Source organism: Macaca thibetana, chromosome 8 (genome assembly GCF_024542745.1).
Source record: "Macaca thibetana thibetana isolate TM-01 chromosome 8, ASM2454274v1, whole genome shotgun sequence".
Taxonomy (NCBI): domain Eukaryota; kingdom Metazoa; phylum Chordata; class Mammalia; order Primates; family Cercopithecidae; genus Macaca; species Macaca thibetana.
In genome coordinates, this window is record NC_065585.1 from 134,806,005 (window position 1) to 134,832,465 (window position 26,461).

Genomic DNA, 26,461 nt, shown 5'->3' on the forward strand with positions numbered 1-26,461 from the left:
GTGCATAGCCTGCTCCAGATCGTTAGTCTTTAATTCACACATATAGACACATTGCTTTTTCACTCATCCCCCATTTCCTCCTCTTAAAATATTGGTTAGGTATCTCAGACAGTTTTCAGTTCTAAAATGTTACGATTGTTTTGTCAGAATTGGCAACCTCAGCCCGGTGGGGTGGCTCACGCCTGTAATCCCAGCACTTTGGGAGTCAGAGGCGGGAGGATCACTTGAAGTCATGAGTTCAAGACCAGCCTGGCCAACATGGTGAAACCCGGATCTCTACTAAAAATACAAAAATTAGCTGGGCGCGGTGGCAGGCACCTGTAGCCCCAGCTACTCAGGAGGCTGAGGCAGGAGAGTAACTTGAACCCAGGAGGCGGAGGTTGCAGTGAGCCGAGATCACGCCACTGCACTCCAGCCTGGGCAACAGAATGAGACCCCATCTCAAAAAAAAAAAAAAAAAAGAATACTATTTATTATTTGAATTGACCGGAAAAAATCTTGAAACAATTATTAGAATACTCTATAATGGGTTCTGCCATCCTCCCCCTCAGGATGGATGTGGCTTTTAGCAGGAGAATTATTCAAAGATTTTTTTAGGACACAGAAATATGGCAGAAGAGGACAGGAGCTGAGAGCACTGTTGTGTTAGGAGAGATGTAACATTAATTACCATTGTTACAATTTCACCAGCTTTTGCCTGTCAAAGAGCAGAAGTAGGTTTTCCCCTGCTGCTCTTTTTAAAATTGTTCTTTTTAGAAACATGGGAGAGGGAGCTTATTTTATCTCAAGACCTAGACAAAGGAAGTGAGATCTAACTATTTTTGGCTCAGTTTCTTCATTTAAATCAGATCAAATAATTTTAATGACTTAGAAGAAGATTCCATTACCTGGGTGGTAATTACTCAAATGCTGTTATATTTTAAGTCATGATTTTGATTAATGATTCATTACTATTAATATCTGAATAGTGGACTAGGCTCTTTTTTTTTCCTTTCCTTTTATAGAGAAGATAAAAATATGTAGAAATAAATTACCAATATACTCCAAAATTTCGATCACTTTTATAAAAGATCCACATTCCAAGTTTAAATAATTACAAATACAACTGTAAGAAATTGCTATTGAACTAGAGTATAAAAAATACCCAGAGTACATAGATGAGCGAATAAATCTTTGTTTAGGGTTGAGGTAGCAGCAGCTGTCTACCTCGTTTCTTGACCATCTATGTTCTTCCAACATCCAATTGTCAGAATTTGATGCAGTAAGTGATTAAAGAAACTTATCATGGGCCAGTTGTCCCCGGTCTCCGCAATGTCCCCTTGTGCTCCTGGAATTGGAAGACTTCCTAATTCCTTAAAGTGAAAGGATGTGAATGATGCTCCTGCTCTCCCTGACCAGCACCTCGTGCTTTGCAGTGGAGAATCTGTCCTGAGACCCGAAAGATAGTGGCCTCCGCATTGTGCTGCCAGGGCAGCTGCTGTGCACACTTGTCCGCAGCTGCAAACCTTCTGTCCTTCGTTGGTGCTTCCCTGGATGCCCAGGTCTCTATTGTCATTGCTGCCTCTTTCTCCATTTGCTTCCAGCTTTCTCCAGGTAGAGAATAAGTATTTTTATTTACACAAATGACCTAAGTTGTTTTCTCTGTCTGGATTAAAATGCACATGCAAATGAGACATATGAGAAAAGTACTACCTTTTCCAGATATCGCTGATGTTATATTGGATATTAGGTGAATACAAAACTCTTCAACCAAAGCCTTCATCCCTTTAGTTAAGTCCAGAGCAGCCTGTCTGGGTTACATGTATGTCTGAGCTCATGCAGCCAAATAAGAAACACACACTTGGTTAAAATGTTTAAAGAGATGAAGGAGAAGGGAAGACAAGCCCTCTGCTTGGATATTACAAGAGGAGAAAACCAAGGCTCAAACACAGATTTTTTTTGAAGAATTGAATTGGACCCAGTGACATCAACAGGAGGTGTCTGGGGGTAAAGAGAATGGAAAGGGGAGAAAAAAATCAAGACAACTCAAATTTAAGTTAAAATAGAAAGGAAGGGGGTCCAAAGCGAGGAAGGAGAAGTGGAGGGGACCAAGAAACGGGAGAGAGACTCAGGGAGGAGAAGAACAAGAAAATAACATTTTGAGCAGCCTTGGAACTCTCTGTATAACTTCAGGAAGGGAGAGTTTGTAAAACCAGGTCCTACTGGTTTTGTTGTATGTCTTATACATGATTTTTAATACTAAAATAAAAACGTTTGGCAGACAGGATAGAATCAACATGGCAGTTTATTTATGTCCCTGTTCTCATGAACATCAGGGGGCTTTTGAGAAGCATTTGAGAACATTGGCAATTTTATGTTAATTCATGTTTGTTCTGCCCCTCCATGCCTTAATCTTTCTGTTACTCTCTCTCTGTTCTTCCTTACTCTCTCTCTGTTCTTCATTACTCTCTCTCTGTTCTTCCTTATTCACCAAACCCATCCAAGGCATTCAGGCATATTAATTACTTCCTGAAATACGTGACTCAAGTGTTTGTTCCACCAGCAGTGGGATAGTAGCACGTCCACATTGTCCTTTGAGAATGAGAAGTCATTCTGGGGCACCGCTCTTCCCACGCTCCGGGCCCACACACACAGCTCCACTCCATCAAAGGAGCCCCGCTGCCTGCCCACCCACCCGGGGTGCTTTCTGGCTTGCAGTCCTCTTGGCAGACATGAGGCAACGATTGCTCCCGTTCTTCACCAGCCTTCTCCTTGTGGCTCTGCTGTTTCCAGGTAAAATGGAAAGGTGACCCAGGCATGGGTGCTAGAATCTCTCTGCAATGGTCATCTGGGGTATGGGAGTTCAGGCTGGGCAGGGAGAGATGCAGTCCTGGGAGCACACATTCCTGGTGGAGCTTCGGGTCTCTGAACTGGGTTCATCAATGGCACTCTGAATTGGCTGATGGCACTTGCTTCCCAGGGGAGAGGGTCCCACCCCGACTCCATTTTCTTATCCTTTTAACATTCCCCTTTCCCTTACAGAGAAGAATATTAATTTTAGGGAATCTTAACAGCTGCATTAGTGACGCTTGAAATACATTCTCTGGCTGCACTGGCTTTGAGGTGCTCAGACTCACTGTTCATGGCATACATTTCTTACACGTCATTCACCTTCTCTCTCTACACACAGGCGCATACAACACATGTGCACAAATGTGCACACACATGGAATACTAGCATCCCTCCCAACTCCCCCACCCAGTCACCCACACTCACTCACCTGGTAGAGCGTAGGTACCTCATGCTGACGGGTCTTCCAGGAGGAGGCCTCTGAGCATCCTCAGCCATGTGTTTCCACTTGCACAGGATTGTCCCAAGCCAGACATGTTAACCACTCAGCCACCGAGGCTCTCAGAGAACTCCGGGAAGGAGCCACTGGGCAAGGCACAAACGGGTCTCAGCTGCTACGCCACCCAGTGAAACGGGCCCCCATAATACGGCGCATCCCCTATTACCCAGGTGAGTCGGGGACCAACACGGGAAACAAGTGCATCCACTGGGGAGATGTAAAGGGAACAAATAGATGGGAAGGTGTCTGTGCTGGTCAGGTGGGTGAGCAGTCATTGTTTGAGGAAGACATGGTGTGGGTGCGTTGGGCTGCCCTGCCTGTCAGGGAGGCCCTGGGGTCTCACAGCTTCCCCTGGGGCTGGATCACTGAGGGCCTCGTGGAACATGGAAGTTTTGAGGGTCCAAAAGGCAAATTATCTGAGGCCACGTCTAATTGCTGACTTCCTCCAAGAACAGGAGCCAGAGGAGACGCTGGTGGAAACGTGGCTTCCTACCAGGTTGCAACCCCATGCCGTTAGCTTTGGAGGTCGTTCCACCCTACAGGAATTTACTGAATACCTGCTAAGTGCCAGGTGTCCATTGCAGTCTGGAAAATGCTTCCCGAGGATGGGGGCAGAGAATAGACTGTATTATCAGTCTACTTAGGCGAGGAAGTAGCAGGAAATTTCAAGGGGCAATTGAGTCCACAGCCACCCATCTGGACTCTTCCAGAAGGGCCAGGCTTCTGGTCAACCCCCAAACCCCTGGACAGGACCAGCTACAAATCCAGAAGGGCCTGGAGGAGCCTGTAGTTTCCAAGATGCTTCTTTAATCCCAAGCTCATTGCTGATCGTAAGACAGGGAGAACTAGGTTAGCAGCTCAGTGAGCAAGAGTAAGAAAGACAGGAGTGTGTCGGCAAATTGCTGTGACATCCAGCAAATAATGTCCTGCTAATATTGACACCTGCAGTATCCTACCTAACCTCCCATCCCTTTCTAATTGGCCCTCAGTTCCAAAGGACTCATTCATCTGGATCTCCTCCCAAGGGAAGGGAAAAAGAAAACTCAATTGTTGCACAACAAATATAAACAGGTGCAATAGTAGGCATGTGTTAGTCTAACGGTATTCCTATGAGACAGGATTATTCCTTCCTTTGGTTAGAGGAGATTTAGCAGGGAAGAGCTATACATCTGGAGCTGATGTTTTAGTTTGGAACTTGAAGCTATTAACTATGGACAGCTGTTTCATATCCATGCCACCCCGCCCTGTCCCTCAGGGCTGTAATGACCACAGTTTGATTCTGGAGATGGTCTTAAGAAGCTAATGTTGGATTTTTTTTTTTTTAATGCAGAAGTTGAATCAGATTTAAGAATTGTCGACTGCAAGAGAAGTGAAGGCTTCTGTCAAGAATACTGTAATTATCTGGAAACGCAAGTAGGCTACTGTTCGAAAAAGAAAGACGCGTGCTGTTTACATTAAAACCGATGTCGCTGGTATAGAAACAAAGCTCTGCCACTTACCGGTTCTCCTGGGCCACGTTGTCCAATCAGGTGCAGGTTTTTTGCGGAAGTGCCTGAGCAGCGGGGAGCGGAAGTATTGCCACTTGTGCCAGACAGTTCAAGTATTTTATTGTGGCAAAATAAATGGCAAAAATGCTACCCGTGATCTTAAAGAAGATGATATAGCTTGACACAAACAGAATTTTCAAAATCACACAAGTTGTCAATTTGTGCTAGTAAATGTGGATATAATAAACTTTCATTGGAAAGAATTCAAATAATTTGTTCTTTTATTTTAAAAACTATTTTTTGAATACCTACTTCTATTCTAGGTTCTGTGCAATGGAGTCCATTCTGTTCTAAGTACTGTGGAATGTAGTCAGGATGTTAGGTGTGTGGTCAAACCCATTCTCCGTCAGCCCCATCAGCAACTACGCGCAGGCCGGTTCAAAGCCCTGTTCTCTAGCAGCGGCTGAGAGCGTGCAGGCAAATGCCTTCTGGGGAGAGACTGGGAGCTGGGAGTTACGGCCTGTTCTCTTTGTGCTAAAGCTGGAAGAATACCCACTGGAAGTCCTCTTGTGCTCCTTTAAAACTACCCGTTTGTTTTTCGTGGCCTTAGAAGACACAAAACGCAGAGCCCCATCTATGAACCGATGGTGCTGTGCATTTCCAGGCTTTTGGTGTCCTGAACAAAGAACTGGATGTGATACTCAAAGAGCAAAGCAAGCAGCAAAAGTGTGTGAAGCCCAGTATTACACTCCCGGAGAGGGGAGAGTGGGCTGACTTCTGCCAAATGGGATCAGCATGACTTCGGTGTACTTGGGTCTTTTTTTGTGTTTTTTTTCCTTCTGTTCCCAAGGCTGCCTTATCTTTAGGCGGCGCTTGCCTTTTGATTGATAGGTGTGTTGCTTAGTTACTTTAGCCTCTGCGGGCTTGTGTGTTGTCTCCAGCCTATAATTTTAAGTACATGCATGATATGCAATCCATATGCATACGCTTTAATGAGCTGATTATCATACGGGGTCCTGTTAAGGATACTTTTTCTCTTTAATGCGCATGCCTGTCTCTGAAGAGCTGCCACTTCCTGGTTTGGTCTGGATCTTGCTGGCCATGGGGTCCTTGCTCTCTTCTTTATCTTACTTTTTGTTTTGGCTGCTTCACTTCTGCCTCTTATATTGCTTCTTGCTCACCCACCCCTTCACCTTGCTTCTGTTTCTGCTTTTATTCATTCTGCCCTTTATCCAACTTCCAGTTTCCTCTGCAATTCTCCTGCCTCACATTCACTTACAGAGATAAGTGATTTAGGAGCCAGTCCCCCAGGTGGCAGCTATAAAACTATGCTTGATGTATTCTCCTTCTAGGGAGAAGTTGGAGACCTGGATTTTTTGCTGGAGCTAGTGGGGAAGAGCAGGCACAGTGCCTATCTATATCTCTGTTCAGGCTCCCACAGGTCTACTGTTTACCCTGCCCCTTTGGCTCCCAGATGCAGACCCAGAAGTCAACCCTCAGGCAGCAGATGGGAAAATGGGTAGATAAAGCCCTTGCAGGTAGAAACCGGGAGGTGGGCATTTGCCTGCCTGCTCTGGCCCGAGCCCAGGGAGACAGCTGCCAAAAGTGCTTGCAAATCTGTGTCCAACCATCTCTTTGGCATCTGTGGTTTAGGGAGACCTGCAGATGCCAGATCTATCAACCCCAGGCTGGGCGATTTAGGAGCCAAATCCCTGGGTGGGAAGCATAAAGGTCAGGGTACTGTATGTGTGGTCCAAAGCCTTCACTCTTCAGGGAGAAGCTAGGAGTTGGGACTTCCTTACCGGTTGATTGTAAGGTGCTATGCCTGGGATAGGGATTGTGCTGGGAGTGTGCCTCAGCTCTTCCCACCTCTTTTCACATGAATATTTTCTCAGTTGCTTGATGTGTAGTAGTCTTTCAACTAGTCTTTGGCTTTCTCTCAGAAAGAACTGATCTGTGTGTTGCTATTTCTTTGGTGTATCTGTGGAAGGAAGAAAGGCTGGAGCCTCTGATTCCACCATCTTGCAGATGTCAGTCTGGCACACCCTTGATTACTGTGTAGTTGAGCATTTTTTCATTTCTTTATTGATCATTTTTTCTCTTCTGTAAAATTTAATAATTTATTGGGTTACACTTTATTTATTTTTTATTTTTTTTTATTTTTGGATGGAGTTTCACTCTTATTGCCCAGGCTGGAGTGCAATGGCACTATTTCAGCTCACCGCAACCTCCGCCTCCTGGGTTCAAGCAATTCTCCTGCCTCAGCCTACCTAAGTGGCTGGGATTACAGGTGTGCACCACCACACCCAGCTAATTTTGTATTTCTAGTAGAGATGGGGTTTCTCCATGTTGCAGGCGGGTCTTGAACTCCTGACCTCAGGTGATCCGCCCACCTCAGCCTCCCAAAATGCTGGGATTACAGGCGTGAACCACTGTGCCCGGCCCGGTTACTACTTTATTCTTATCCATGTATATGTGCTCCTTTTATATCTAACCTTACATATTATTTCCTCCATCAATTATCTTCCTTTTCTCTGGAATGCCTCCTGTTTAAACCCCAGTTATCCTTGAAATATCCTCTCATTATCTTTCAACCATAATTTTCATGTTTTTCCCTTTTGTTCTCTACTTTGCAGATATTTATTTTTATATCAGTTTCTCTTCCTGTAGAGCCCTTCTATTTTTTTTACTATTTTTGGATTTTGAGGTTCAGTTATTAGATTTTTATTTATTGTTAAAGAGTCTTACATTTGCAAATAGTCTTTTTCTTTCTCAACGTGTGGCTTTCTCATGGGACCTAATTCTCATTTTGCTGACCATAGTTTCTCAAATCTCATTAGGAATACACATTGATTTTTTAAAAACTGCATTTTTCCATTGACATAGCACATATTCCAGTTCAGTTAAGTCTCTTCCAGTTTTTAAAAGTGCTGATTTCACTTCTGCTAGTTTTACACTGACTGCTAACATCTACTTGCTCAAGCAGACCAGCTGTGGAGGATTACTTTGGTAGGGTAGGCTTGAGAGGTGGCAAAGAATCAATGTGGGTAGAATCTGCTGTTTGTCTTAAAATTTTCTGTAGAGTATCTCTACTTAAAAGAAGTTTCATGGATATCTTTAATAAATACATAGGGAAGAAATAATGATATTTGCCTAACCTGTCCGTAAAATCTTCATCAGTGGTAATTACTTTAAACTCAAGTTAATTAATAATAAACTGCATATCACAAAACTTTGAGCTCATTATTCTCTTTGCAGCTTTCTTTAATTCCCATAAATTAAAAATTCCTGCAAATATTGTTATTTATGAGGTTGCTACAAAACTAATTGCAGTTTTTGCCATTGAAAATAATGGTCAAAAACCGCAATTAGTTTTGCACCAACCTAAATACAAGTATCTGGGTAACAATCAGGATCCCGGGGCTCAGCATAGGAAAAAGCAAGGCACACAGAGCCCTTTAAAGAATGCCACCTTTCCAGGCTTCTTTTCTGAACAAAGCTGTTCCTTAATCAACTTACATACGGGCACACTCACATAGGGCTGACACCTGGCGATAATGAAGGTATGTGAAACTAGTACTTACATACAAAACCGGAAGCAGTGGTAATTTAAATAACCTCTTCGTAAAGCAATCTTAATATGTATGTAAGACATAAAATACTTATTCCCATTGTTTCAGTTATTCTGCTCAGAAATTATCCTAGGAAATAAAAAAAAATGAGAAACCTAAAAAACTCTAAAATATTCCAAATAGAGCACTGTATCAGCAAAGTATAATACATCTACTCAGAGATATTACATATTCCTTAGGTATCATAAATATAACACAGTGAAAAACCATGAAAATGCATAACATTTTCAAAATACGTATCTGTCCTAAAAATTATGATACCAATGTTTACATATTCGATATAAAATTAACTGTAAGAAGTATGTTCAAAAATAATAAAGTTTCTAATCTTAAAATTGTTGGCGACTTTTAGACATTTATACCTTTAAAAATACCATCAAGTTATTGAATTACTCCTAAAATTTAAATATACATTTGTAAGAACAAAATTAATGTGCCTAAAAATAAATATATATGTATTTACAAATATATCCCTTAATTATAGGCAAAGACATTCTGTTGTAGACTCAAGTTGCACCCAGAAACTCACAGATTTAACAGAAGAAAGCACTTCCTGGGCAGTAAGATGATAAGACTCCTTGTTTGTATAGTGGTGAGTAAAAAATAAATTAAAAAATTTTTAAAAGATGATATGACATTAAAGCATGTTACCCAGAGAGATTTTGGAGCCTATCTGGGATTCATAAAAAACAGGTAGAAACTGATTTTATTTTCCTCTCATTCTTTGGTATTATAATATTTGCAGTGCTGGGTTGGGAACAAGGGGAGGGAGAGCATTAGGATAAATACCTAATGCATGCGGGGATTAGAACGTAGATGACAGGTTGATAGATGCAGCAAACCACCATGGCACGTGCATATCTATGTAACAAACTTGCACGTTCTGCACATGTATCCCAGAATTTAAAGTAAAATAAAATAAAAATAAATAAAAATTACAGTCATTAAAAAAATAATTTGCCATCCTGCTTGGAGACAACTGAATAAATATAATGGGTTCTCAAGGTCAGTCCTGAGTCAGCAATTCCATTAGTTATGCATTCTTTGTTCTTCTCACGGCAGCTTTTTAGTACAGGCCCCGGAGCCCTGCTGACGTTTTATGGCCACCAGCTGTACCGCAGTGGGAAGAGGTCCTTAGGAGCTTGCTGGAGGCTGTCTCAGAACCCACTGCAGCACACCTGACTGCCTTGTATTCAGCTCTGTACGCCCACCTTCCGCCCAGTGTCTTTCCCTCCCCTGCACCCCAGTAGCTTTCCCTGGGATTTGATCCTTCTGACTCATCCATTGCCCAGAGCGTCCCTGTCATCAGGAAGCCTGTCTTCTCCTCAATGCCTGAGGTCTGCGGGGCAAGGGACAGGTGGGCAGGTTCAGTCAATTCTACCCCATTGCACCTCGCATGACATAAATAATGGTCACTTCTAGTCTTTGCTTACTGTCCCTACATGTGGTGGTCACTGCAACCCTGCAGGGTTGACCTGCTCTCACTTGGCTTATTCTTACCTCTCTGGGTCATGGAAAATGACCTTCTGCACCCAGGGAATCTCCCTTAGTTGATAAGACCAAAATGGAAACAAATAATAAGACCAAAATGGAAAGTTAGTCTGCCTTCATAAAGAGAGATTAAATTCATTAACACAAACCCTGCCTCTTTCTTGAAAGACAAAAAAAAAAAAAAAAAAAAAAAAATCTCTGGAGCAAGAGGAGTAACATTAGCATTGTCCATGAGGATAAACAAGTGGGGAGAACCCCCAGCTAGCTTTTTTATCATCCTGAAAGGAGACACCAGTAAGCAGCCACTGGATTTGCCAGCTGTACACATTTCACATATATGAAATTATACAATATGTGGTATTTTGTGCCTAGCTTATTTTACTTAATCTGAGATTTTCAATGTTCCTCCATATTGGAGAATGTGGCAGTACTTCTTTTCCTTTTGTGACCGAAAAATATTGCATTGTATGGATGTGCCACACTTTGCTTATGCATTCATCAACTGATGCACATTTGCATTGCTTCCACCATTGACAGTTGTGACTAATTCTACTATGAACACTACACTCATGTACAAGTTGTGGTTTGAACACCTATTCTCACTGCTTGTATGTATACGCCTAGGAGTCGAACTGCTATGCCATATTTGGAACTCCTGTTGTTTCACTTCCTGAGGAAATGCCAGACTTCCACAGCAGCTGCACCACTGTACATTCCCACCAGCAACATATGAAGGTCACAATTGCTCCACATCCTCACCAACACTTGCTGTTTTCGGAAATTTTGTTTTGTTTTGTTTCGTTTTCAGACGGAATCTCGCTCTGTCGCCCAGGCTAGAGTGCAGTGGCGCCATCTCAGCGCACTGCAACTTCTGCCTCCGGGGTTCAAGCGATTCTCCTGCCTCAGTCTCCCGAATAGCTGGGACTACAGGTGCCCACCATCACGCCCGGCTAATTGCCTCGCTAATTTTTGTATTTTTAGTAGAGACAGGGTTTCACCATATTGGCCATGCTGGTCTGGAACTCCTGACCTTGTGATCCACCCGCCTTGGCCTCTCAAAGTGCTGGGATTACAGGTGTGAGCCACCGCTTCTGAAGTTTTATTTTTTTTTTTATGACCATCCTAGTAGATCTGAAGTGATAGCTCATTATGGTTTTGATTTGCATTTTTCTAATGACTAATGACATTGAGCATCTTTCGTGTGCTTGCTGGCCATTTGAATTTCTTCTTTGGAAAAATCTATTTAAGTCCTTTGTCCATTTTTAAATGTGTTGTTTGCCTTTTTGTTGTTGAATTGTATCAAGATTTTTTAAAATACAAAAACATTTTTTCTACTTTCAAATGTTTGCAAACCCAGATGTATTTTTCCTCTCTTCTCCTTACACTCTTCTTTTCCATTCCTGAGTATGATGCACATCAGAATAATTATCTTGTATGTAGAGACAAATTGAACTCTTATTTCCTTTGGACTCTGCAGTTAGATGAACCTATGAGCCTATGACCAGATATTAACAAAATTAGCCAATAAGGTTGATTTTCTATTTTGATTTCTTTGAAATGATATGCCTTATTATTCAGAATTATCCACGAAATAGTTCCTTGGGGATTGCTTTCTGGATCTGTGATTTGGAAATGGATTCAAGTCTGGAGGAGAAGGTATGTGATAAAATTTGACACTATTAATTTATTTCTCCCTCAAATGAGTTTATTTTCCAACATAGTCTATTGTTTCCAAACTATACAGAAATTTTTTAAACTATAATTTCACAATGATTTGATTAGTGACTGTACTGCTAGAAAAAATATGCCATCCAGCTTTACCTTAGATCCTTCCCAAATAAGGTGTAGTATAAATAGAAAGAATGAATATAAAGTATAAAATATGCATTTTATTGTTTTATCTATAAGTCATCTTAGTGACTTTTAAAAAATGCCTCAAATTTTTGAATATACACACTCAGTGTTTTTATCAAACAATTATTCATGTATCGTGCAGCCACTTTGTCCGTGCACAGGATACATTCAGAATTATCATTACTCCTTGGGGTCCTTGAAGTTAGGGTATCATTTTGGTGTGGAAGCCAATTTCCCTAAGGGGCAAATGAAACTGCTTTTCTTTTCTTTTCTTTTTTTTTAATGAGAGATTTCAGAGATGTCTTCAGAACAAATGCTCCACAGAGAAAGAATTTCACATTTTAATCAATTTTTTAATGTACTGAGTTGGACCCTCACAAATATTCATAACTATTTTACAATTACTTAGTACATGGCTAACATTTAAGGTAACCTTTTTTTTTTTTTTTTTTTTTTTTTTTTGGCAGAGGGTCAAAAGCAGCTTGGAGTGCCCAATTTCCCCTAAAGTCCTAACTTCAAAGGTGCTTTTGCAAGGTACAGAAAGGTCTGTGAATCACACAGTCCCTGCCAAGGCACGCTGTCCTGCTTAATCTCTCCAGAGATGGAAAGTTCAAAATGAACACCGAGCCTCTGCCTCTTTGGCATGCTCGCACTGTTCACCCATGCAGAAAGTCCAAGGCCACTGCTTGATGTCTCTTTTTCGAAATCCATGTCTAGGTAAGACTCATGGTGAGATATGGTTGTTGTAGACAGGTTAACGAAGGCAGAAGACAGCTTGCAGAAATATGAGGAAGATGCTCTGAAGAATAACAAAGCTCTGCAAGATATTAATATAGGCAAGGCCAGAATAATATCTAGAGTCTGTTATCGCCTACATAAAAATGGGGTATGGATTCATCTCTGCTTCCATATATGTGGGACACCTCTGGAAGGATTAATAAGAAGCTAATAGCAATTGTTATGAAGCCCAGGGAGATAGACGACACCCTTTTCACTTTCCCCTTATGCTTAAGAGAATTTTAAAGAAAATAAATCTAAGTGACCCTGGGACTAAAATCAAATAGGGGCAAAATGCGCAGCTTCATCAACTGTGTGTTTTAATACCACACATTATACAAACCCACACAAAAAATCGTGTCCTTGCAGACTCTGTTTTCACAACCCCCGGCATCCAGCCCAGGATGGCACAGCCCTGCAGCCCCCGGGGGCTCTCTGCATTCCTCACTAGACTGTCACCTCCATCAGGGGATAACTTCATCAAATGAGAGAAGACCCTGTCGTCTTCCCCCAGAGTAGACAACGTCCTGGCTTTTCACAAATCGATGAATTTTGCCAAATTTTTGGAATAATGTGGTACATTGTCTCTGGTTTGTTTTTTCTTTCAGCATAGCATTTGTGAGGTGCATTCACGTTGTTGTACGCATCATCTTGTTTTTCTATTCTTGTTGTGGTGTGGAAATACACTATGTGTTTTATTGTTGTCATAATACACTATTTGGTTGCGTTCTCTTGGCTGCAAGGAACTGTGCTACAGTGAACGTTCATGCACGTGTCTCCTGATGCACATGGGCCTATGTTTCTGTTGGTAGATGGGAGTCATGTTGCTGGGAAATAAGCTCTTTATCGGCTCAACTGTGGTGGACACCGCAGCTTTCTGAAGGCAGAAAATATATCTTTACACAACCATGTCTCTAGCACCTAGCACAGCGCTTGGCACTCAGTAGCCACACCTCAACGTTGGTTCACTTTCCTCTTCAACATCCGTATATGGAATTCTTGGTTGATTCCTGCTTCTCTGAATATCAGGAAGCCAGTCTATTTTTAGGCAGAAAGGGAAGAGTAGTCAGTAACCTTCTGCCCACAGCCTTACTCAGTAGAGCAGATAAATACGCTCATACTGATCAGTATTCCCAAAAACCTATAAATGTCCCACTTTGTGCCTTCTCCGCTCCATTTCATTCCGTCATTCATCATATTTGCTCTCCTTCACGGGAGGGCAGGGAGGTTCAACGGACCTTAAAACATGAAGGTCTTTTTTCTATTTGCTGTTCTTTTCTGTTTGGTCCGAAGAAACTCAGGTAAATGTCTCCTGGTTGGCCCTGGGGAAGGTCATGCAGGAATTCCATTTATGTGTGTGTCTGTGTGGACAGTGTGGAGGTGTGTCTGTATGTGGTTAGTGGGTGCAGGTGGGCCACAGTGGGGCTCAGCCTTGGACAATTTTGATCTCCCCTGTGAAGTTTTTTTAAAAGCTAAATAAGTGTTACAAGGATCTTGACACAAGACAAATGGGTATGTTTGCTGTGATACAAGTGAGAAGCACTCACTGCAGTCTGAGAAAAGTTTTCAGAAGGAAGTTACAGTCATACAAATGTCAGAGCTGGAAGGGAATCAGAGATCATCCATAGCAGCCGCATATTCTACAAAAAGAAAACCAAAGTCCAGAGAAAGTGTTAATTTACCACTGTGCAATGAATAATTATGGGCATAGTAGGTCTTCAAACTTTTAATAGTCCCCCTGCTTGCTCATATAACTCATTTTACAGATGGGCAAGCTGAAGTGTAACCAGTTAAATGAGTTGTCTAGGGAGACATAATGAGATATTGGAAGACATAAGACCAGAATCCAGGTCTCCACGCTTCCAGTCTGGGGGCTCTTCTGTTTTGACTAAAGATGGACTCCCCCACCTTCTTCACTTTGCTGTCTCCTCCAAGCTGTGACAGGGCTGCAATGATACAGAATCAGAGATCAGACCCCGTTTGGAGGTTGGATGTTGTGCAAGAGTGTTTTTATAATCACGCAAGACCAACACTGTGTTGTTGTTGTTGTTGTTGCTGCTGCTGCTGCTGCTGTTTAAAGTCATTGCACGTGGCATTTGCAGATCTGACATAAGTAAGATCTTTCTTCCAACCATCTCTTGCACAATGTCCTGTTGTTATAACAAAATTCAGGTGGTCATTAGTGACTTACAAGCCCACAGGTCCTGGTGAGGAGACAGGTTTTATTTCCTCCTTTTCATTGTAGGACATAAAACTAAAAATTGGGCCATAAGCTGAGAATGGGTTAATACTTCTAATTTCCTTAGAGACCAAGACCTGTCCCATTCTGGACTACTTCTGTTTTCCAAAACTCCATTTGCTTCCTTCTAGTGCACATCTCTCACCAGGAGGCTCGAGGACCCTGATTTAAGAGCTGCATGGGCTTTTTAGGGCCTAGATGGGCCAGGTGAGCATGCATACAACACACCCTATCATCCTCCTGGCAACATATCAGATATAAATTATCGTTCCTGTTTTAAAGCTAAGAAGCCAAAGTTCGGTTAAATTGGGACTTTTCCAAAAGTACTTAGCATTGTCAGAATATAGCAACCCTTGGCTGTGGGCTGGGGTCATCTCCTATTCTCTGCACTATATGAGTTAAATGTCAACTCTCTTTTGTTGTATCCATAGGGGACGTTCCACCGGGAATTAGAAATACCATCTGCCTTATGCAGCAAGGGACCTGCAGACTTTTTTTCTGCCATTCTGGTGAGAAAAAGCGTGACATTTGCTCTGATCCCTGGAATAGGTGTTGCGTATCAAATACAGATGAAGAAGGAAAAGAGAAGCCAAAGACCGATGGCAGATCTGGAATCTAAAATATAAGCTCCTGGAAGGCAGGGATCTTGAAGTATCCCAAGGGCTTAAAGGAATGTGTGGCTTGTAGTAGGTGTTCAATAAATATTTGTTGAATGAATTTAGCACCAAAGGTGAAGAGCTGATAAAATAATTTTTTTAACTTCCTTACTTCTCCATGTACTGCCTTTTCAAAGGGGTCTCAGAATTTCGTGATATTCCACTTTCCTTTCCTAGTCAAGGGAATATCTCTTAATTACCTGGAGATAGGAATAGACTAGAAACCAAGCTCCAAACTGATTTTCAGAGGGACGTAAGTGCAACCAATCTGCTGCTCTGTTTTCCATCTGATGACATCTTTCTTGCCACACCCAGCACTAGACTTCTGCTTATTCACCCAGATGGTAAAGCACCTTATCCCTTTTCCCTTTATGCCTCCTCAAGCAATAACACCAATAGGTCACATTTTGGTAGGATAGTATTGTTTTCCAGCATTTACTCTTAGGCTATTTCAATTGATGAATACAACAAGCTGATAGTGTGTATAATGAGGTGCAAGCAGGTCCATTTTAGGAATGAAAGAAAAATGAAAATCATCAGGTGAAGCACATTTCCCCCAGGCTAGCAATTCATAAATGGCATTCTCGGTATGCCTATCAGCCAGCATTCATTCTTCTATGTTCCTTCTAAAAAACATATTTCTGTGCAATTGGAGCAAGGCAGGGCCCCTGCTCATGGAGATTCCTGAATGCTTAGCTGCCTTTTGCCTTTCTCTGGATCCTGCTTGAATTTGTTGAATACTAATTCCAAGAGTAGTGCATACTAATTACAGGTAAGGAATGCAAAACATAATAAAAACAAACGTGCTGAGGGGTAGAGACCACATGACAAGCTTTCTCCCGACTGACAGGGGGCTTGGGAAGATGCTCTGTGTCCCTGTTTGTGTTGCTGCCTGAGTCCAGTGTGCTTCTGAATGAGCTGAGCTGCTCCAAAGAGCCCCCTAGAATGTACACTTTGGGGCCCAGTCTCAATTCCCAGCTCAGGTTGCAATGAATATTTGGCATCATGCCTTTGGCCTCTCGCAGCCTCTTCTAAACTCACTCTTGCTTTTCCTCTTTTCTAAATACAATCAGACAGACCCCTGGAAGTGCACAGAGTAAGTCTCTCTTAGGCACAGGCACCTCTGCAGGGCCCTCTGTCATGCCTCTAGAGGGAAGAGCCATTGTTCCATCCCTGAAGGGAATGACTTCCTGAAGGGCATTGGCCCCTATTAGCCTTGACTCAGAGTGAAACGCAGCAAACGTCCATGCCTCAGAACAGGCAGACACATTCTCAGGCAGGAGTGCCACCAACCCACACCAGCAGATCTGTGTACCAGAAACACAAAGTACCATGAAGGGGCACTGGGGGGCTGGAGCCTGGTTCCATGAGGATGGGACTTCTGGTCAGGTGCTGTTAGACAGCAGCCCCTTCTCTTGGCCTCATCTTCCTCAGAAATGAAATGAAGGAGCTGGGCTCAATCTCAGACCCCATCAGAGCACAGCAGCCTGTGGGTGTGGAAGCAAAGCCTCACCCAAGGACCTACGGGGTCTCCACCAGGTGAGGTGGGGAGGATGGGAACCCCGTTCCTCCCTGCCAGGGTGGTACAGGTGAGAACCCCCAGGGAGTCCTCCGCAGAGTCCAGGGCCGGCCAGCAGGGCACTCGCATGGGCCCTGGGCTGTATTATTGAATATTTTTAAGGTGGACCCTGGGCCTGGGCTGATCTAAATTGTGGAAAATGTTATCTCCTTCTTAAGTAAAACTTCTCCAAAGGAAGTGTGTGTCCACCTGTCAGGAATGGCAAAAAACTGGTACCTATGGCATTGCCCAGCACAAAACAGGCTGCCTGGGAGTGTTTGCTGAGGCTTCCGGGAAGTAAACATGAAGGGAAGGCAAGGAGGGAAGGGAAGGGAAGGGGAAGGGAGGGGAGGGGAGGGGAGGGGAGGAGGGGAGGGAAGGGAAGGGAAGGGAAGGGGAGGGGAGGGGAGGGGAGGGGAGGGGAGGGGGGGGGGGGGGGAGGGGAGGGAAGGCGGCGCAGGCTCCTGGAGTCCTCAGTGTCGAGCTCCAGAGTTGCTCTGTTCCCTTTTTAATTTTTGTTTACTTTTTGACTGTTTTTTTCTTTTTCTTTTTTTCAATGTAAAGTGTCTCTGTGAGGCCTGAGAATGAATCTGACTGGATCAGCCCAGAGACGAAGTGAGCCCCCAAAACTGGGGCTCACATTCTTGTTCCGCTCCTCTGGGATATTGGGCAGATCTCCATAGCATCCTGTCCCCGTCTGTACAGGATTGAACTCAGTCCTAAAAAGTGCTGGCGTGGCTCTAAGACAGAGTCCCCAAAACGCTCTTTTTCAAAGCCTGAAAGGCCTGGGCCAGGCAGGCATCCCGGTAATACCAATACCTACCACGCGGGGGCGCGCTGCCCCTCCAGAGCCTGCAGATGGGATTTTTTTTTTTACCACCTGTTCTGAAGGTGGGCACTGGGCTAAGGACAGGAGCAGCTCGGGTCACCGCAGGGGACAGCCAGGGGACCCAGGTTACCAACGCTTCTGGCCTGAATGTCGTGGCACTGATTACAGTGCCTCATTTGTCTCTGCCCTGCCCGGGGTACCATTCACGCCAGGTGTGTGGAAATGAATTAAGTTCAGACTGAATCTGCAGGGATATTTATTGAGGTATTGTCGTGCATCTGCTCTTATTTGGGAACAGGGACAGGTCAGCAGCACAGACAACCCTGTGGATAAGGAGAGTAGAGCCGTCCTCTTCCTGCCTCCTGTCTTCTGGAGTTGTGACCGCAGGGTGGCCCAGGCGGATCGGCCTCAGAGGCCAGAAGGCAGCTCCCTGAAGAGCGGGAGCCTCGCCCACAGTCGGTGGCTCTGACTAAGACTGGGCTGCCTCTCCGCTGTGCTCCCTGGACTGGCTTCCCCCGCATCCATGTGAGAGACCGGAGTATGATCCTCAGTGGGAGGACAAACAAAAGTAGTGATTGTGTCCACCCCATCCTGCCCTCAGTCCAGATCTGTTTTCAACTTGAGGATTCACCTGCCTTGTCTTTGCTAAAACACCTTCAGCCTGTGGTCAGGGGAAACTGGGAACAGGTGCTGGGAGACCCAGGACATTGCAAGTTGCTTCTCTGGCTGGCACTCAGAGGTACGTGAACCCTCTGCCAACCCCAGGAAGGGAAAGGAGGGTGCCTGGTGGTGGGCTGGAGCTCCAGCCAGCAGACAGGGGCAGAAGGACCAGGCCTGGTCCAGTGGGGGCCCAGGATGTTTTTCTTGGCAAGTCCTCATACTTTCCACATAGCTGTTTCTTCTGAGATAAGTATGATCATCTCCACTGTATCTCTAAGGAATCGGCTTCCTGAGATAACACAGTAACCCAGAATGACAAAGCTGTTCCCTCCTCAGACTCAAATCGGCTTGAATTTCAACCCCACTCTGAAGCCTTGCTGGCCCTGTCCCCACCTTCCTGCCTGGCATTATCAATTGCCCTACGTCTGTGCCCCTCAGACACTTTGGTGCACCCTATCATAGGGTCTTGTCACTCTGTTGCCATAATTTACTTACGTATTTATAGTCCTCCCACTAGACCTTGAGCTCCTCAAGGACAGGGCCTGGTACTCATAAACCATCCTATTTACACCTTTAGTAACCAGTGAAGAACAATAAATATGAAATAGAGGAAGGAATGAGGGAATTAATCTAAGCCTCAAACAAGGGTCTTCTTCAGTGCGCCACTACTGTCCCAAGCGCTGGGGCAGGTTTCACCAGGGGATGTTGGGAAATCCCACTGTGGCTGTGGCCACATCCTATTCACAGCCTGAAGCCCACATCCCTGTCTTGTCTCTCACAAGCCCCCTGGTTTCACCACCTTCTTCCTTTTCTCTTCCAGCCATTCCCCCGCCCATTGGGGTACTCGTCTCTAAAAATCCGGTCAGAAGGTGGGGCAAAGCCTTTATTAACTCTCCTTTATTACTTTATTACAGGGTCTCACAACAGAACTTGTAACCCCTTCATTTTCAGGGGCTTAGCACTTACACCATGGGAGGTGGCAGAACTAACAGGCAGGCTGGACATGTGGGGTCTGGAGAAGTGAAGAGCCCCCTGGCCCCTGAGCCTCCACACTGAGCATCTGGCTCTGACAGCGTGACGTGTGCACCCTCTGTCCCTCCCTCATGGAATCACAGACAGAAAAGGGACCCAGGATGTCATTAAACAAAGCCATCCCCCGATGGGCCTCATGGCATCCTGGAAAAAGCCCTGAACTAGGAATGAAAATGCCTGCATCCTTGTCCTGTGTCTGCCGTCCTTGACCTCACTGAGCTTTGGCCCTTCCTTGGTAATTTGAACACACATGTGCTCTTTGATTTTGAAAACAAAGGATACATAAAATTCCTTGTGAACCATACAGTATTGGGACTATACAGGTGATTCATTTTATTAACTAATAATTGGATCTTCTTGATTCAAATAAGATACAGCAAATGTGATTTGAGATTGTTGTCAAGCTGGAAAGAGTGCACATTGCATTTTAACATCACACAGGTGGAGTAATTTAGTGACTAAACTACACACATGCAGATACATGTATCATGTACACATAGTGTCTCACTATACAATTATAGCCAGAATGGATTTTTTTTTTTTTTTTTTTTTTTTTTTTGAGACTGAGTCTCACTCTGTCACCCAGGCTGGAGTGCAATGGTGTGATCTCAGCTCACCACAACCTCCACCTCCCAGGTTCAAGCAATACTCCTGCCTCAGCTTCCCAAGTAGCTGGAATTATAGGTGTGCACCACTTCCCCTGGCTAATTTTTATGTTTTTAGTAGAGACAGGGTTTTGCCATGTTGGCCAGCTGGTCTTGAACTCCTGACTTCAGGTGATCCACCCTCCTTGGCCTCCCAAAGTGCTGGGATTACAGGCGTCACCCACCGCACCCGGCCCAGAATGGAGTTTTAAACCACCCATGCATGAGCCAATCTCCCACATAAGCTCAATGTCTAAACATTTTAGAGTTGGTCTGGGCTCTTCAGATCAAGGCAGTCAGGCCTGTCCCGCCACCTCTTGGAACCCTTGAATGCGAATAATCGTCACAGAAAGGTGAGGCGCTTGTCCTGCCACCCATCTCTGAAGGTGATTTATTACCACCAAATCCCACCCACATCACAATTCTGTGCTGGGGGAGATGAGCAGGTCCATCCCACCGAAACTCCTCCAAGCCCCTTTACTTCCTCACATGAGGCAGAGACGGGCAGCGTAGCTCTCCCGGGCTGATTATCGACCACCTGAAAATGGCTCTCTGCTAAGATACTGCAACAATAAAGAGGTAAGACGGATTTTTAACAAAACAAGGAAACCTTTCAAAATACTACTCTTGCAGGACCATAGGCTATGTATGTGCTTTAACAATAACACTGCAATAGCTCAGAATACTAAAATTCCTCTTTTGGAATTGCCTTCCGCATCCCCCTCTATGCACACAAATAATGTCATCTGCTTGGAATGAACCTAGTCTACCATTTCTCAGCCAAGGACACCTGAACATTAAGAAATTCACCCAAAATTCTAAAAGAAATTCACCCAAGGTCCTCAGCTTCCTCCCTCACTCTGGGGAGAAGCAAGGGTCCGCCACACTCAGAAGACCATAAACAGCGTCTCTAAAATCCTGATGGTCCTCGGGATGGCGGGATGCCAGAGGTTCAAGCTGTTTCCAGGATTCCTCCCCGTGGGATGCCACGTGTGCGTGAGATCACTGCAGGTTGTTCTGCAGGTGACTCCACTGGAAGCTTAGTCATAGTTCTCACCTGCAGGGAAACATGTGCCTGTTCTGCCTAAATCTGAGAATGCACACAAAGGAGTAGCCCACCCCATAGACAGGCAAGCAAGGGCTTCGTGGTCACCGTGGTTACCCAGAGTGAGGCCCTTGGGACGGGACACAAGCACCAGCATAGACAAGGCCTAGGCAGATGCAGAGCTCAGACCAGATCTGTCCAGCATACAGGTATAGAAGAACTCTGCTGCTAAACTCCCAGGGGCCCTCCTGCAGGTAAACCTAGCAACACCACCTCTCCCAGCTCCTTGGAGCTTACTGAATGCTTTCTCCACTCCAGCTTCTATGCCAAGCACTGACCATGCCTTGATCATGGTCATCTATGGTGTGGCATGAATATGCCTACACTGCAGATGAGATACCTAAGGCTCAGAGATGTGAAGTCACTTACCCAGAGCCACATAGCCAGGAGCCAGCCGACTTTTACTATGTCTATTTTAAGGTTCAAGAGGCATGTCTGCACAGAGCAAGTCAACGGTGGACCCAGATGGGCCCCCAACCTGGTGCACTTTCCCTTATGCCACATGGTTCCTATGCCATCAAATATAGGAGACATGCTGTTCACCCACAATGTCACTTCTAGCTCTCCTTCTCTTAATAAATAGTGCTTGCGACAACCACTGTGGTCACAACAAGGTGAACAGAAGACCAAGCATTAAGAATTGCTTTTCATGTTGTACACTTGATCTGCGGTGAAGTGGTTATTATTACTTGGACATGAAGAAATGGAAACTCACCCAAGTTAAGAAACTTGCCCAAGGGCACACAGCTGGTAAAGTGGAAGAAAGGAGCGGAGTCTCCTATTCTCGCTTTGGTGGGAATGTGTGAAAGGAGTTTGGGGTTTCTGCCAAATGTGTGTATTACTGGATCTGGGCAAGGTGGAAAACGACGTGTGGGCTTTGCTCCATGCTGCTCTGGGAAGCCATCTCAAGGTATTTCAGAGCTCACCTCAAGATTAAGAGATAAGGGACCGCTGCCCTGTCTCAGGAGAAAGGAAGCAGACAGGAGCCTGGCAAGATGGTCCTGGACGGAGGGAGATTTGTGTCTGTGCAAGCAGTGGGTATCGGGAGAAGCTGGTGAATGATTTTACACTCGAAAGTCTCCATCCCTTTGATCCATGTTAGCACAGCAGGCCTCTCCTCCTGCCATCTGAACTTCCAAGGAGAAGTTTGAATTCATTGTTCATATTTCCTACTCAAAAAATAATGGAACTGGAGGCACAGTTCCATGCCTCTAGACACTGGCTTAAGCCTGCTGTCAGGCCTTGAATTGGCAGCTTCTCATGTTCCAGGACTCCAATGCAGGGCTGCAGGGAGAGAAAAGGGTCAGGCATGAGACCCCTCACTACAGTAGGCTCCCCCAGTCCCCGAGTGGGTCTGCACGGTGCAGAAAATCAAGAGAGATGCAAAAACTCGATGTAGCAGAGCGAGCTGGCTTCCTTCCTACGCTGGGATCCTGGGTACAGCGTGGAAGCTGAAAATGGCAAGTGGGAAAGGCTCGGGGAGAAAGCACGGGGAGGCCGGCAGAGAGCAAAGCCGGGGGGAGGCCGGCAGAGAGCAAAGCCGGGGGGAGGCCGGCAGAGAGCAAAGCCGGGGGGAGGCCGGCAGAGAGCAAAGCCGGGGGGAGGCCGGCAGAGAGCAAAGCCGCGGGGAGGCCGGCAGAGAGCAAAGCCGGGTCCCAGGCCCTGGGCATGGATCCAGCAACCGGTTTTGGTCTAAAAGCAAGACGAAGACATCAAAACCAAAGCCAGGTGGCCCGTAAAGGGGCGATGAGCACCAGAGAGAAAGGAGCTGAGGGGCCTCCCTGGCGCTGGGCCTGGTGCTCCCAGGCCTCCCTAGGTATCAGGCTGACTGTCCTGAAGCCTAGTCTGACTCCCACACTGACTGCCTAAACCTCATCACAAGCTGCTCGCTGTCCTCCTGGTTAGCCCCAAACTTCCCGATAGGGTCCCCAAGACCCCTTGTACAGAAGCCCCTGCTAAACTCTCCAGCCAGAAACGCTACCTTGTTCACCTCCAACCTGCCCAAAGTATTGTTTTTGTTGCCATTGTTTTTTGAAACAGGGTCTCACTCTGTTGCCCAGGCTGGAGTGCAGTGGCACTATTACAGCTCATTGCAGCCTCCACCTCCTGGGCTCAAGCGATCCTCCCACCTTAGCCTCCCAAATACCTGGGACCACAGGCATGCACCATTGCACACTGCTAGTTTTTTTTAGGTGTTAAGCCACCACTTCCAGCCCCAAGGTATTTTAAATTCCTGAACTCACATGCTTTTTTTATTTTCCAGTTTTGCACCCCCTCTGGTTCCTACACCTGGGGCGTTGCTCACATTTTCCCCTATGCACCCTTTAGGTGGCAGCTCTGGCTACACTTTCTCTGGGAAGCTAACGCTCAGGACTGAGTGTGGCTAGCTGCCCCTCCTGTGACTCCTCCACTGCCGGGCCCACCTGGAGCTGGAGTCTGTCACCATGCAACTGCCTCCTGTGTCTGCTGTCCTCTACGGCAGACTCCTGTGTCTGCTGTCCTCTACAGCAGACCCCTGTGCCACCCAGGGCCTGTGACCTGTGCACCATTTGTTTTCCTGAATATTTAGCTGGATGCCTATGTTTGTGGAAAGAAGGAGGAAAGGGAGGGAGGAATGATAGTGGGAGGAAGGAAGGAAGAAATGAAGGAAGGAAGTTAAGGACTAGCCCAGTGGCTGGCACCCGGAACAGTGACAGATTAGCCCCACCAGAATGTGGGGAGAATCAAAGGGACTCTGTCCTCCCTTCCTGCTTCCCAGTTGACTCAGCGCCTGGATTCTGGGTGGGGGAGCCCATGGAGAGAAGCATCAGCTGCAAGGCCGGGTAGAGGGACATCAATGGGGGGACCAGGTGACAAAGAGACTCTCAGCCTCTCTGTAGGATTGACCAGGCGTGTGGTAGTGCCTGGAAGTGGGGAAAGTTGCTACAGCTGAAGAAGTCTTGGAAGGCAGGATTTTGGCATCATTGTGCTTCCCCATCCTCCTTCCTCTAAAGCTGGGTGTCCGTCTATACAGTTCCTCCCACAAGACTCATGTGTCCTCCTCCAGGTGAGGAAAGCCTGGCAGACTCTAGCATAACTAGGAGTAAAGGTGCATTCTCAGCACCAGGAATGCACATTCACGCCACAAGACAGGACAGGGACTGGGTCTGTTCCCGGCAGGGGGATGTGCCAGCCTCGGGCTTCCTGGAACTCACGTCTGCCTGACCAGCTGATGGCAGAGAGTCACGGTGACTCACAGGACTGAATATTCAGCTGCGATGTTTGATGCTAGGTGTGGTGCATGTCATAGGTGAGCAAAACCAAAGGAACTGGAAAAGCTTCACATCTGAGTTTGCTGTTGTCACTGAGTTGTTACAGGGAGAAGCCTGAGGTGCAGACGGTACCAGCTACAGGCCGGGTTGTGTCTCTAAGCCAGATGAGTGTCCTCATCCTTAAGGAGTCATCTTCCTCTAATCTTGTGGCTCTCGGTCCCATCTTGGCCGCTTTTGAAAATTAAATATTGTGCTAAGGCACCTCCTACAGTGACCTGACTTCCTTGTCTGGGGCAGATCTTTACTGTTTTTATTAAGCTACCTCACTGTGCTTCTTCGGCGTCCAGAGCTCAGAACCATTGCTGGAAGTACAGAGTTGTTCTTCCTGAACAAAGTGTTTCTGGGTCCTCCTATGTGTTGTGAGCACTGAGCATCCCCCAGAGCCGAGGCTCTGCTGTGTGGGTCACGGTTTTCTGCTGTGGTCACCTCCATGTAAAAGGTGATGCCCTCTTTCCAGGAGCACACGGGAGGGTTGCAGTGGACCACAGTGACCCTCCCTTGACCACAAGTTCCCTCAAATTCCCTCACACTTTTGTATGAGACCTATGCAGTACAAACAGAACATTTTACCAAAGTTTCTGGAGATTTTATCAAAGGGCGACAAATCAAAGTCTGGAACGTTTATGCTTTTCCCAGATTCCAAAAGGGAAGTTTCTTTGCTTAGGTCCTTTAAAAGGCCAGTGGGCTCTTACATGTTCCAGCCTCAGTCTCTTGACCCCAAGTTGTCCTCCTCCTTCATTCACCCTCCTTCTCTCCTTCACTGCTTGGGATAGCTCCCTCCCACCTGCCAGCAGGGAGGACACCACTTTATTGTCCCAGCACCTCTTTCCCTTCCCTTAAACAGGCTGAAACAGTCACCGAGAACAACAGCAGAAATATCATGGGTGTCTAGTCACACCCAAGCTCCAGAGAACATTAAGCCTGAGGGGCTGAGCTCTCCAAAACGCCTTGTCTACTGGGTACTGGTCCAACCCTCAGGCTTTCTCCATGAGTGCCCACCAGGGTGAGTGCAGACAAGCTTATTTCATAGCTCATGAACCTGTTAGATAGAACACCTGTATAACTCCCCAGGACAAATGTTAGGTTTTGAGGACTGTACAGTCTTAACCCAAAGTGAAGAAAGAAATATTTCCTTGATTACTGAGATGCTTCTCACTTCCCCAAGAGTTAGGATCTTATTGTTCACCAAAGTAGCATTTGATTTCTTTCCTGCTCCACCTCATGCCTTCTTGGATCATTAAGGCACACTGTCACCCTCTTTTTGTATCTCAGGAGGTGTTGAGCCTGGATTCTTCAAGTTAGGATCGAATTAAATATTTTTTTCTTCCTGGAAAAAAGCAAAAAAGGTAAGAAGAAGTTGGAATCTTGAAAAAATAACAAATAGGATGCTGGGTAGGGAAATAAACAGTTATCTCATTTATTTGGCTGAGTAGCCTTTATGGAAATAAAAAGAGAGAAAAAAAGACTTTCTTTTCAAAGACGCTGTCCCCTGGAAAATGGAGAAATCGCAAAAACCACCTCTGTGCACATGCTTATATCAGAGATTAACAGAGAAGAGGAGGGGATTGACTTCCACTCCCATAATCTTCCATCTGCAAAAACTAGATAAAGAGATTTCAATATACTTGGGAGAAAAACTAAAGCACATTTTTGGTTTGCCATTGCACAGGATGGCGTGAGGATCTCATAGCTTGACTTAAAGAAGATGCCCAGTTTTGAGACTGAATTAATGAGCAACTGCTCAAAGACGTGATATTCTTAAATACACTCTGAGATCTGAAGTTTAGAAAGAGAATAGTACATTGATTTTATAAGCAAAGGAACTACAAACAGTAAAGAAAAACAATCAACAACATAA

At 45.3% G+C, this 26,461-nt stretch overlaps 1 protein-coding gene across 5 annotated transcripts; it reads left to right on the forward strand.

Moving 5' to 3' along the window:
* Window positions 1-2,560: 2,560 nt before the first annotated feature.
* Window positions 2,561-18,440, forward strand: LOC126961085 (sperm-associated antigen 11A-like). Of its 5 annotated transcripts, XM_050801129.1 has the most exons (4): window positions 2,648-2,772; window positions 3,346-3,498; window positions 15,240-15,317; window positions 18,150-18,440. In XM_050801129.1, the coding sequence occupies exons 1-4, from the start codon at window positions 2,712-2,714 to the stop codon at window positions 18,182-18,184; spliced, it is 327 nt and encodes a 108-aa protein (XP_050657086.1). In that variant the 5' UTR covers window positions 2,648-2,711; the 3' UTR covers window positions 18,185-18,440. The 5 variants fall into 5 exon arrangements, with proteins under 5 accessions (XP_050657084.1, XP_050657085.1, XP_050657086.1 ...); XM_050801127.1 differs by lacking the exons at window positions 15,240-15,317; window positions 18,150-18,440 and adding an exon at window positions 4,659-5,044 and having other exon boundaries at window positions 2,561-2,772; XM_050801128.1 differs by lacking the exon at window positions 18,150-18,440 and having other exon boundaries at window positions 2,567-2,772; window positions 15,240-15,537.
* Window positions 18,441-26,461: the final 8,021 nt, after the last annotated feature.